General features: G+C 34.2%; 1 protein-coding gene across 1 annotated transcript in view; it reads right to left on the reverse strand.

The window, feature by feature from the left end:
- Positions 1-3263: 3263 nt before the first annotated feature.
- The window catches only part of LOC120173999 (F-box protein At4g00755-like), a 65838-nt gene continuing 54860 nt past the window's right edge, over positions 3264-14241 (reverse strand). The window contains exons 4-5 of the mRNA XM_039181003.1: positions 3750-3812; positions 3264-3548 (exon numbers count right to left, since the gene is read on the reverse strand). Of these exons, the coding sequence (XP_039036934.1) occupies positions 3264-3548; positions 3750-3812 (348 nt within the window). The remainder of the gene's footprint in view (positions 3549-3749; positions 3813-14241) is intronic.

A 14241-nucleotide genomic window follows, 5' to 3' on the forward strand; every position in this document is an offset into this window, starting at 1 on the left:
AAGGATTAAGTCCTCATTATAGCAATATTCAAACACATAGGAGAGTAAATATCATAGTTCCCTTAGGATATAATTAACATAAAAATAATTAGAGACATTCATCTTAATAAAATCCACAAAAAATTGAATTGTGATCTTTATATAGGGTTGAATTAGATATTTCTTTTCTTTTGGAATATCCTTCTTCCACCATTTCTCTTGGAGCTTTAATAAACATACATGTAACAACACATATTATGTAACACCCTAAATTTTGGGCTAGTAGTTTCGGGTTTACCCGAGAGGTATGTGGACTTAATAAAGTTCATAATTAAAGTCATTGGACCAAGTTGGGCTTAATTGGGTTGGAATTTGGCACGATTGATCATAGAAAATAGGATTTTTGCAAATATGAAAGATGAAGAGGTACCAATAATGTAATTTTCTCATTTTAAAAATGATGAGAACTTTAGCTTTCTTAATCTCCTTCTTTCATTTCATTTATTCTCACTTACTTCCCCCATCTCTTCTCCAAGTTCCTAGCTCAAAGGTTATTTCTTGAGCAACTTTTATACTTCTTCTAAGTTTCAAATTCGTCCATAATCTCTCTAACAACCTTGTTTTAAAGATTCAAACTTTTGGTTCTTAGTTTGCTAAATAAGGTAGGGGTTTTATCATCCAAGTCCTGAAGGAGAGTGTTGGTTGGCTAAATGAGCTTCATTTCGGGTTTCTAACATTAAGGTAATGTATTTTTAATCCTTTTTGGTGTTAAGGCTTTCATAAGAATGAAGATTTGTTAAGATTTGAGTATTTGAGCATTTTATGATTTATGCTTAATTTTATGACTAGATGATGTTTTATGTAAAGAATGTGTTTTTATGGTACTTTATGACCCTAAATAACTTCCTTCAGCTTTAACTCATATTTTAGGATCAAACTAATACCTTTGAGATGATTTTTGGGTGATTATCGAGCCTATTTCTGGGTTTTTAAGTTGCAGTATCGATAATGTTCTTGTAATATCGATATTGTCCTTGCAGTATCTATACTATGAGTACCAATTTTGTTATTATCGATATTGTGAGTACTTATACTATTCAACACTAAAGTATTCAAAAAAGCACTCGTTACATTTGAAGGGTTATAGATTACTATAAAATGTAAAACTAAGCTTAGAAAAGGGGTCCTAAATTATGAAATGACCCAAACGCTCCCTAGGAGGGATAAATTACCAAAATACTCTTAATGAGTAAGAAAACTTAAGAGTACCCTTAAAAGAGTGCATATCGAGTATTTGTGAATGATGGATCATTGTGAAGGACATGCCTGCAAGTGAGGTGGTGTAGTATACGAATAATATGATAAAGAAACTTTGTACCATGCAAAGTCACTAAAAATACCCTTATAGGCCTAAGTGAATAAGTTAACCTATACTAGTAAGAGATTAAGAAAGATCCATAATGGAAAAACATAGTCTGTGGGGGACATAAATGACCAATGATGCCTAGAAACACTCGAAGGAGTGAGTTACAACTGAAGAAACCATACTAATCATAATATGTTCAAGTATCTTCAGTCGATCGCATACAGAATAACTAAGAACGAGGATCATTATAGAGGATGTATTGATAAGAGGTACAATAACTAAGTCAAATTACATAATAACGAATTTGTTTACTCTATAAACGTCAATAAATCGAGAACATATAAGTCATCCCTCCAAATTAATGGGTATTGAAGAGAAGTGTTGTAATACCCCAAATTTTTGGGTTAGAAGTTTTGGGTTTTTTCGTTTTGGGCTTCGAATATAACCCATAGTTGTAGAAAGTCTTAACCCAAGAATAAGTGAAATTGGGTTTGGAATTAGCCCAATAATAAATAAAAATGGGTATTTTTAGTTTACACCCAAATTTAAAGGGGCTAAGTGAGTAACTATACCGTTGTTGAAAATTAAATTTGAAAACCAATTAAGAATTGGTGATCTCACGTCTGAAACAAACCCTCCTTTTCTCCACAAGGTTTTCTTTTTTCTCTTCTTCCCCATTCACTTGCGTTTTCTCCCAAACCTTGGTAAAGGTTAGAAGTTTAAAGATTGGAAAGCGTAGTTTAGTGATTTCTAACCTTAGAAAGTATTTTCAAACCTCTCTAAACCTCTAAATTTAGTTAGTAATCCATGTGCTTATTTCTTTGTTAGTGAGAGAGGTTGGAGAAAGCTTTAAGGCCAAAGGGAAGGAATTTTTTTTTAGATTGAGCCTTGGACTCTCACAGCAAGTTTAGAATAAAAGGTACCTCATTTATAACACAACTGTATTGCCTGGAGCTCATTCAGTGAGCTTTACTTAGTTGCATGAGTTGTAGAAAATATCTATGGAAAATTGCATCATTTGTTGTTACAACATTTTATAAGTCCTTTTTATGATCTCTCTAGTCATACATAATGCTTAACTAACAATTAGGGACCTCAGTAGGGCCTATAGAGTGGAAAGTTAGCATTTTTTGAGCTCAAAACAGGGCACTTTTGAGCGTCAGTATTGGAACTAGAGGAACAATACCGATAATGTTCTTCAAATATGTATAAATAATAAGGTTTTTAAAAAGTGGTATCGATACTTCCACATAGGGTGTCGATATTGTAGGCCCAGTCTTGAGACTCACAAGAGGGGTATCGAGACCCACATATTCAGTGTGCAATTTTACTATCGATATTCAATTATGTATCGATACCCAGAGGTCAGTATTGATACCCGAGCATGGATATCGATATTGATAAGTAGTTTTGGATAAGTAATCCAATGAATGGTGCAATAGACTAGAGGGACCTCATAATATCATTATATCAACGAATAAAATTACAAGTTTGAACTATAATTAATATCAGAATAGTAGAAACAATAACAGTTAGGATTACATAAAACAAGTGTTGTTTGACGCTCAGGAAACAGTCAGGACACCCGAGTCTCTTTAGCATATTTTTGACAGTCAGTGGATCCAAGTCAGTGCCAAGGCACTTCAACAGCAAACTGGGCACATATGCCCCAAGACTCGACGAAATAAGTTGGCAGGGTGTACATTTACGATGCAGTTTTCGGATCTCACCCTAGAGTACCTGAGGGTATCCCGGTAGTGCTAGAGGGGTGCGTGAACTCTGAGATGCAGAATCCCTTAGTCGTACCATGATGATTTCCACAGATTAGTAGATACTCAAATTGTGTATACCTGTGCCATTAGCTAATTCATCTAGTGACTATTGTAATACCCTAATTTTGCCCGGGTTAATAGCCACGCTAGCAGTGGTCCTCTAGCAACTCATCGATGGTCTCCACTGCAGTAGTGAAGTCTCCACATTTGCTGCTGTAAAAGTGGTCCCAAGTAGCCACATTGCAACAAGTCTCCACGCAAGGTGGTCTGGAATGATTCGGTAGCAACGTGTACTGGTCCCCCTTCCCTCTGACATGGTTTGTACAATGGTTGTGGTTCCTTGCAAAACCCATAATAACAGGTGCCCTTACGTCAAAGGCTATACGACCTTCATCCTGATTTTGACAGCACCTTACAAGGCCTCCATATAACTGAATAGGGTAGCACCATTTGAAATGAGGATAAAAAAAAAAGAAAAAAAACGAGAGCAAAAAAAAAAAAAACAAAAGAAGAAGAAGAGAGAAACGGGAATTGCAGAGGTGTAACACGAAGCAAGAAGGACCTACTTTTAAGGTATTATTTCTTCTCTAGTTTAAATCTTTACGAAAAAATAGGGTTTAAGAGAATATTACCTGGTTCAAAGAACACCTTATGCCGAGGAGAGCCTTCGGGTTATTATTCTTCATGGATTTGGCCTTCATCAGAGAACCCAAAAGAGTTGAGGTCTTTAGAAATGTTCGAGGCAGCATTTGTGGAGCTTTCCAGAGAAAGACCCTTTCTCTACATTTGTGCAGCGAGAGGAGGGTTACAAATGAGTTTGGGTTTGTATGTTTTGGATTTAAGCGTAATTTCTAAAATAAAGGTCTCTAATCTTGTAATGTTTCCATTCAAGCTATCAAATGAAGTTGGGATTATCTTATTTTGAACCTTTTGTTTTATGCGCATTGCATTTTAGATACCATTTTTAGTTCAATATATGAAGTTTTATGGTTCCATTGTGATTCCAGTGCCCATATTATATGATATTTGCATGTGTGGCCTTGATTCTTGTTGATTTAGATGTTTAGATTTTAAAGTCGCCACCTTTTTGCTTTGATCCTTCATCCACTTATTTGTCAATTTCCTATTAATTATATTTTAGCTTGTCACGTTTGTTTTCAATACCTTTTAGTCCATCATAGTTTGATTTAATGTGTACGTATATATTGCCTCATATTTATTTTTATATGTGTCACAATTTTAATTGAATTATCATATATGTATGTTTCCTTAGCCAAATTTGACTATTATTAGTCCCCCTTTTTAACATGGTTATAAATTATATATATGGTTGTATTCATTTATAAATATAAATTTAGGTACATGATATCTTTTAATTAATACGCATGATATGCTCATAAGCATATCTTCACTCGATTCAAATAATTGGATTAAGGGTAGTACCATTTTATTTTAAAATCGTTGTGAGTGGCTTATCTTAACTTATTAGAGAGCTACTTTCGATGATTTTAAAATGAAAGTGTATTTCAACAGAGAAACCTAAAAATGATTCCTCACCTAAAATTTGGGAATGAGAGAATAAAAAATATTTGTTCATTTAAATTCTTCAAGAAAAGATTGTTAGAACTTATCTAAAGTCTGATCTCGATGTTGTTAAATAATCAAATATTCTTCTTCTTTCTAAAAAGAATCGGTAGTTTTTAATTTAATTTGTTTTTGTACATTTGACTATTATGATGGAACTGTAATATTTCTTTATTACGATTGGAGTAAAAATTTATTGCATCATGGTATGAGGGGTTGTTTTCTTCTCGATAGGAAATAATTAAATATTATTAGATTTCATTTTAAAATTCATAAATTTTTGTTTTATGGGATCATAAGCTAAATTAAATTTGAATTTGTTAAATTCATTGCAAATACATTAATTAATCAACTAGGTATAGATTTAGGGCGTTGTGGGGGTGCTAATCCTTCCCCACGCGTAACCGACTCTTGAACTCGAATTTTGGTAACGCTTACCTCAATTTGTTGTTTTAATTAAAATTGATATTTTATTAAAATGACCAAATACGTTTTGGGTGCTCAATCACACCCTAATTAAAGATTGGTGGCGACTCCTCGAACCATACGTTTTTTATTTTAAAGGGAATCCCAAATATTTTGAAACGAGAGGTTTTTTTTAAATAACATTACTTTTTAATTAAAAATTAACCAAAAGAGATAATTAAAAAAATGTGCGGTTTATAAATCTCACTTAAGAAAAAAATCACTTCGACAACTTGGCGACTCCGCTGTGGACTTTTTTAGAGAGTCATGCCGATAGTCAATTAGTTAATTGTCTTTACAAGTGAAAGTTACAAGTTTGTTCTAATTTGGTTTTTGATCCCTTGTTTGGTTTTAAAATTTTTTAATTTGATTAACCACTGAATAGTTGTACTGACTTGTTTGCTAATGTTTTCAGATTAATTGTGTGTCTTAAAAGTAATTGGGAATTTATTTTTTTGTTTGTCTGATTGTGTTATTTTTTTATTTTCCTCACACACTGCACAATTGCATCATCATAACACGAGCTAAAACCCTGCTCTGTCCAATTTAAGTAGAAGTTAGAAGCTACTCCCTTATGTGGTTTTCACCTCCGCATAGGATAGTGAATCGCTCCTGGAGCTCACCCCTTATGGTCCTCGTGATGGTATTTACCTTCACACGGACATAAGGAGGTGTGTTCCCTTGAATTGAACTCGATCCAAAAGCATGTGATGGGCCAGGATTGAGGGTATGGCAGCCTAAGGGGGGAACTGACAAGGACAATTCGAAAAGCTTTTACTTTAGAGCTGAACTTAGCATATAGTGAACCTAGAAATCTGAGCCTCGTTAGAGCCTAACCCAAACCTTAAAAATCCCGTGAGAAGGGTACACAATGAAATACTTTTTGAGTCTTTTTAATTTTTGTAGTATAATTTTACTCTCCTGATAAATGTATGAGAACTAGAGATCATGTAGTTAGATTTATTTTTCAAACAAGCATACGAAGTAAATATCAAGCATTTATGATTTTTTTGTGAATAACAAAGCATGTGGGTAGATATCATGTTGGGTAGGATCTACTAAAGCATGATTGGGTAGCCAACATGTGAGAGTAGGTTTTATTTAATGATTACAATACTTATTATTTTATTGTTTATCTTATGTGTATTAACCCATTTTTGTTCTGAGTCTATTTTATTTTTATTTTATTGCATTTGCATCTTCATGTCATCCAAAGGTGTTAATTCTCAAGTGATTGACTAAATAAGAAGGTTAGTCATAATGAGACAATAAATTCTTAACCATGTAGTCAAAATCAAAAAGATCCAAAGATGTTCAAATGATCCATGAAGAAGGACATCCGATGAATGAAAAAGTTTGAAGCTGAATGAAAACCTTTTTTAAAGGCGGAAAGGCCGAGATGCTCCATCAAGAGATAGATACAATCATACCAAGGATGAGAAGACCCTTCACAAAGACATGAAGACCACTTCGCAATAGAAGTAAAAATAGTGATCTCAAGATTCAACCATAAATAATTTAAGGACATCCGACGTCATCCAATGTGAAAAAGTACATTGAGAACTTTGGGAGTACGACTCAAGAAAATGAAGAAATGAAGAATCACAATTTTATTTTAACTAAATGGTGTAATGAAATATTGTTGTCTAAATGAAGGTTATTCTATGGTGGTCGCTTTTGGAATTAACACCTTGTGCATTTGCATTCGCATTATTATTTTCCATTAGCTTATTAATTAATTAATTTTGTTATTTTTGCTTTTTTTTATATTTTGTTATCTTATTTGTACTAACTTTTTTTATGTTTTTTTTCTTTTTGCTTGCTTTGCATGATCATGACATAATCAAAAGGTGTTGATTTGTGAGTGATCATCATAGTAAAAGGTTTTATTGATGGACAAAGGGTTTCGTGATCAAGTAAACTATAACACAGCCGAGGAATGGAATTTTGAGGAAGCTCCAAGAATAGTGGAGAGGTATGCACCCAAAGATTGTATGTTCGATGAAGATAAAAAGGAGATAAGAGAGATGAAAGAGCAGATGTCCAAGATGATGGATAGAATAGATGCTTTGGCCAAAGAAAGAGAGACTACTACAAAAGAAAGAAAGAGCTCGATGAAAACAATCTCAATGAAATGGTGACAACTGTAGAAGTTCAGAACGATGAAAAGAAGCCATGCAATTCGAATTCATTGGTATTTGATAGTTTATTTCCAACGTCAGGGGTGGTAAACCTGAAAACTTCAGTTCAATCCAAGTCGAGAAGTGGCTTTCATTTTGATTATATCCCGGTATCATATAATGAGTTGTATGATAAGTTGTTAGAAGCCTGAGAGGTGGCCCTGCATTATGTGAAACCTTGGCAACCTCCATATCCAAATTGGTATGACGACAACGTTCGTTGTGAATATCATGCTGGAGCTCAAGGACATTCCATTGAGAATTGCACATCCTTCAAACATTGAGTCAAACATCTTTTGGATCATGGAGTATTAGAGTTCGAATTGAAAGGTTGAAATAGTTTGGTAACGAATTGTCCTATTAAGTTTGAGCCAAAAGTGTCCAAAGGTAAGGGTATCAGTGGGGCATCCAGGAGGAAGATATGGAAGCCATGCATGATGGTTTTCAAAGGATTAATCAAGTCTTTAAAAATGTTGGTATAGGAAATATCCCAGAGGAGTGGATAACAAGGGTCACTAAACTGAATAATGATGTTAAACAATGGAGAAAGAATTCCAAGGTGCATGAAGGTCGAGCCGAGAAGTTTTCTTATGATTTACGTATTGAAGAAAAAAGGCGCAATACAACTGTTAATGATTTGGGAAGATATCAAGCCGAAAACCATATGTTGAATATGTCCATTGCTAATATGGAAGCTTCATATCAACACCACAAGCATGAGAATAATGTTGAGCTAGAAGCCACTAGAGCTATGAACAAGACATTGATGAAGATTGTAGATGATTGTACAAGAGCTTCATAATCGCAAATACTTTCTTACAAGGAAAATTCAACAGCAGTGTCTATAGCTCCGAGAATCGGTACTCAAGATAGAGGAAAAAGACAACGTCATGAAAGAAGCTATGACCCAAGAAAGCAACGTGGCTCACAAATTGGTTGATTTAGTTAGCTTTGCTAGATAATTGAAGCAGATTGACAACTCAACACCCGAGCATGAGTGGAAGTTAAATTGGTTTTTGATTTATCGAAACCTTTGTGTTCAATGAAAGTTGTTTTAAGATGGTAACTCTGGAATGACACCTTTTGCATACATGCATTTTCATTGCATTTGTTTAATTAAACATTTTACATGCATTAGTTATGAAAATGTGAAAATAATTTATGGCAGGGTTTTGCGACAGTAATACCAAGATCATTCATTCATACTACTTCCTCATCATCATGAACAAACAAATAAAAACAATGGAGCAATCTCATGAGGAATCATAAGATCGGTTGCAAGAGCAGTTGGCTGGGTTATAACAGGATATGAGAAATCAAGCATCGGGTTCTCTGCAAGGTGATCGAATCAAATGATCTAGGCACTGGCAACCAAGGCTTCTGATAGAGAGGAAATCACTGATAAAGGATACCAGTGTTATCAGACTAATGCATCAAGAGTGACAACCTACCTTGGAGCATCTCACTCAAACCTAGGGAAGAGCCTAATTAATTATGAGAAATTTGAAGATAAATTCAAGCGGTTAAATGAAGCAATTAGAGGTATAATAAGTGTTAACGTCTCCCATAAAGAACTAGAAGCTAGAGAGCACAGTTTGGTCCCTGATTTGGTTATCCCAAATCAATTTAGGGTGCCTAATTTTGAGAAATTTTATGGCACTAGTTATCTCCTAATTCATCTAATGATGTTATGTAGAAAGATGGAAGAGTACTTAAATGATGATAATCTGCTGATTCATTACTTTCCTGATAGTATTGTTGGGCTAGCTGTAGTATGGTATAACCATTTGAAAAGAGAGCAAATCAAGACATGGGTCAACCTAGTTGATGCTTTTTGGGACAATATTGATATATTAGTGGTTTAGCCTCAAAACGTATAGATCTTCAAAGAATAAGGATGAAAGCTACTGAAAGCTTTAAAGAATATGCCCTAAGATGGAGAGGAGTGGAAGCACAAGTTCAGCCTCCCTTGTTAGAAGAAGAAATATCATATACGTTTCATGATTCTCTTCCTACTCCTTTTTTCGAGTTAATGCTGGCAAATTTTTCGAATGACTTCGAGGATCTTGTGACAAATGGGGAGTTAATTGAAAACGCAATCAACAAAGGAAACTTAAAAGTCACTTCCAAAACACCAACTGAGTAAGAAGTGAAAAATGATGAGGTGAATGAATGTCATGTTCAGAGCTTCCACAACCGTAAAATAAAAGGAGCAGCTAGTCACTCGAACCGAACAAAGAAAGTCTCATGATCGAGAAATACTCTGAAAGTGTTCCAAACTTCTATCATATTTGTACCCTCATTTTATTAAAGGTTAATACCTCACACTAAGGCCAGTGAAAGTGTCATCAAACCCTTCTGCCTAATCCTACTCATCAAGATAGTTTCTGTTATTTCGACTTGGAGGCATTTGGGCATTCTACGGGAAGTTGTAGGTCGTTGTTAAAGGAGATATAAATGATAGTTGAAAATGAAATGTTGACACAAGAATTAGTGGAACAATGGATGACAGACATGATTGAGGCATCAAAGCACAATATGTAGCATCTGTTTAGGTTAAGTGCCATTGCATTAGATGAATAATGGGGCATCCTAATTAGGAAAAGATCATTTCATCCACCATGGAGCGTTATTTCATTTGCAAATTCTTGTTTGAACTTGTTTTTTTTTGTCTCTTTTCATTTTTTTTTGTAAGGATACTTAAATTAATCTATGGTTCTTTAAAGACGTAGAGCATTGAATCAAATTTACAACTTGAAATTATTTGAATATCAATTGAATTAAAAACTCTTTAAATGATTAGATTTATAAATCTTTGACAAATTGGCAAGATTGAAAACTGATAAAAAAGGACCTTTGACCTTACCCCAGAAGATACACTCGAACACCATACCCTTCTCTTGCAGGGACCGATATAGCCTTCTTATCTCATAAGGGAATGAATAAGAGGTGTATGCATAGGAGCAGATAACATGGGGCATCTTTTGTGTATGACATTACAAAACTTACTAGACAACACTTCTTTAAAGGATGTTCAATGATGATGATGATCTTCACAGATGGAATAGTCGAGTAGGCGAATCTAGTTTAGGTCAGTTACTTGGAAATTTAACTCTAAATATGAGATTCTTTAACTTTCAACAATACCTAGACTATAACAGGTATTTCTTGACAAGCTTAAGAAATTGAATATGTATACCCAGAATGTAATTATATGTATATAATAAAGCTAGGCTCTTCCACTAAAGCAATCGGTTATAGAGGAAACTCAAAAGCTTAGTCTTTATAAATATATTGCATTCAAACCATGACATTGCTCGGGTACTTGGCAGTTCAGTGTTTGCTCCACTGTAATTGTAAAGTCGAAGACTTTGTGATGAGATGAACCCTTCAGCTAGCCCAATAAAGGAGATTATAATATATATATACATACAATAAAGCTAAATTCAGCTAGCCAAACAATGCAAAATTAAATCAAATTTATCTAAATAAGAAGTTTCGGTAAAGATTGACTAATGGAGTTAAGGAACACTTGTTATAGTCAATTTCACACGAACACTCAGGATTTTCATTTTTAGGTTGATATTTCTGCACTGCCTTTGTTAGAGGAGTCTACAAATCTTGAACAAATGGAATATTTCAGAGAACTGAAATATAAGTGTTCTAGAAAATCTAGTAATTAATTATGCTAGTTGCGTCATTTTCTCTTTATCCAATTAAAATACCAAACCAAGAAAGAGGGCATGTCACAATGTTCACAAGGACCGAGAAAGAAATGAAATTTTGGTGGCCGAAACCTAATAAAATATGAAAACCAACCTGAAGCCAACCCATCAATTTTGATACTTGTCAAAGAGCAATAACTCTGAAAACATTAAAGAGCTATTGATACTTTTGATATTATATGAACTCGTGTTTATGATTTGATTCGATCGTGAGCCTAAATTAAGGGGTAATACTTTACAAAATTCTTATATTCTTTGATTTCTAAAATAAAAGAAAGGAAAAAATTTTCAAACAGGACAATCTCAAATGCGAAAAGCCCTTGGAGCAAGTGAGGCTCATTCTGCCTATATTAGGGAGAAAGAATAAGCGATGCTAGAACATGAAGCACTCCACAATCTTGAAAGAAAATAGTCCGAGAGATCAGAAGGACTGAAGAATAGAGCTTGTAACACTTTCTTGTGACGTTGTCAGTAACCCATCAAAAACAAGATGACCGCCTTATTTAAAAGGGGCACATATCCCAACTCATATAAAAAATGCAAGACATTTTGTTTGAAATATTGATCAATACTTAAATGTCAGTAATGTCCATGAGTAGCCATATTGAGACCATTCACGATTAAGATATTTTGGCACGAAGGGAGCCATAGGTAGCCATATTGGAGCATTACCAAACCCATATCATTTTGAGGTAACAAGGTTCAAACTGAAAAGATGTTGAGAATGAACCTCACAACTTGGAGTGTCAAGGGTAGACCTTGAATTTGAGTAGAGCTTACATTGTAAATCAAGTCAGTAAAGCATCGATTAATGGTAAAGTCTCGGAAAACAACTTTAACAACACAATTATGTAAAGGACAGAAAATGTCAGCAAGGTCATATTACTGACCGCAACAAGAATTCGAGAGAGAAAACATTTCCTCCAAAATGAAGAAAATAAAGACCACAAGATAATCGGGCGGATCTTCAAAAAACTACAAGTTGGAAATCATAAGGTTTTACATTAATATCTGAGTAAACCCTAGAGAATGGTGATCAAGTGGAAGAAGACTAAGTTCTCCACTTTGGAGTCAAATGGAGATTGAATCTACATTTATGCATTCATGAGAACATCATTTGCATAAAACAAAATGCATTACATTGATACATTTAATTGCATTCATATTTCACACATAAATACATGTTGTTTACATATCTTCCAGTGAAAGTAGAAGATTCATGATGTCAAAATCCCGATAAGTGAAAGGTAGATTTTAAACCTCAAATACATGGAATCAGGTCTAGAAAGGCAGAACTTGACGAACACAGGGGGCCAATCCACAGAATAAGCATTACTTTGAAAGGGGCATGTTACCCGACCATTAAGTGATTTTTGAAAAAAATGATAAAGCGATTTTCAAAGTTCTCATTTAAATGTTTTCTGAAAATGAGATTTTTCAAAAAGTAAGAAAACGATTTCCAAAGTTTCTTACTTAGTAAGTCCTTCGGGCCATCAGTAAGTCGTTCGAGCATGATGATTAAATCCTTTGGGTCATCTGTAAATCTTTCAAGCAAGATGATAAATCCTTCGGGCCATTCACATGACCTTTGGGAGGGATGTTTTCACATGACTTTCGAAAAATGAGAAAGTGATTTCCAAAGTTTCTCATTTAAATCTTTTCTGAAAATGAGATTTCCAAAAAGTAAGAAAACGATTTCCAAAGTTTCTTACTTAGTAAGTCCTTTGGGTCATCAGTAAGTCTTTCAAGCATGGTGATTAAATCCTTCGGGTAATATGTAAGTCTTTCAAGCAAGATGATAAGTCCTTTGGGCCATCCATAAGACCTTCGGGCAGGATATTGTCACGTGATTTTTAAAATATAAGAAAGCGATTTCCAAAGTTTCTCATTTAGTATTTTTAAAAAGTGAAATATTTGAAAAGTAAGAAAGCGATTTCCAAAGTTTCTTACCCAATAAACTATTTCCAAAATCGGTAAGTCCTTAAAGTCATGAGTAAGCCTTTCAAGCATGATGATAAGTCCTTCGGGCCATCCATAAGACCTTCGGACATGATGTTTTCACATGATTTTTGAAAAAGAGAATGCAATTTCCAAAGTTTCTGATTTAAATCTTTTCTGAAAATTAGTCTAAAAAACTAAGAAAATGATTTCAAAAGTTTCTTATCCAGTAAACTATTTCCAAAATTGGTAAGTTCTTCGGGCCATCAGTAAGTCTTTCGAGCATGATGATTAAATGCTTCGGGTCATCTGTCAGTCTTTCGAGCTAGATGATAAGTCTTTCGGGCCATCTATAAGACCTTTGGGCAAGATGTTTCCATATGGTAATTTAAAAAATGAGAAAGCAATTTTCAAAGTTTCTGATGTAAAATAATAAAAATTTGATTAAAAAGAAAAATAAAAAAAGAAGGAAGAAAAAGAGAAGGAAGAAAAAGAAATTAAATAATTAAATAAACCCTCAGACGCGCTAATTTCTGGCATATATCTCTTTCACAGGACCGACAGATGTAAGAGGAAAAAAAGATTCTCGGGTACGAAGAAACGAATCAATCGATTAAAAGGACATGCACATGTGAGATGGGGAAGATCAAGAGAAAAGATATTCAAATCCATAAGAATTAATAGTTTGATTGAGACGGAGGCAATAGTCAATAGAATATCAAAGAATTACATTTGATGCCGAAGAAAATTAGGTCATTATTTGTCTTTGCTACATTCTTGTTTCACAACAATAAGCAAAGAGGGGTAGCTGTAATACCCTAATTTTGCCCAGGCTAATAGCCACCCTAGCAGTGGTCCTCTAGCAGCTCATCGATAGTCCCTACGGCAGTAATGATGATGTGATCCTGCCGACCACCAAGTTCAAACAAAACATGCACACAACTTTGAAGTTCTTCCAAGATGATTCTAAGGGAATTCTTCCTTATGTTATTACTTATTTACTCATCTATGCTTTATATGTGTTATAAGCATGCTTTGACATTCTAAACTATGCTTGAATTTTCATATATTGTCCTATCTTGCATCCTATATGATATTCATGCATGTCACATCTTTAATTAGGTTATTTCAAGCATATGTTACACATTCCTTACTTATCTTATCATATCAATTACATTATTATATTAGCCATGGAATCATGTGTTACATTAGAATGTTACTTATTACTTATT

The sequence above is a fragment of the Hibiscus syriacus genome, unplaced genomic scaffold (assembly GCF_006381635.1).
Source record: "Hibiscus syriacus cultivar Baekdansim isolate YM2019G1 unplaced genomic scaffold, ASM638163v2 tig00111996_pilon, whole genome shotgun sequence".
NCBI lineage: Eukaryota > Viridiplantae > Streptophyta > Magnoliopsida > Malvales > Malvaceae > Hibiscus > Hibiscus syriacus.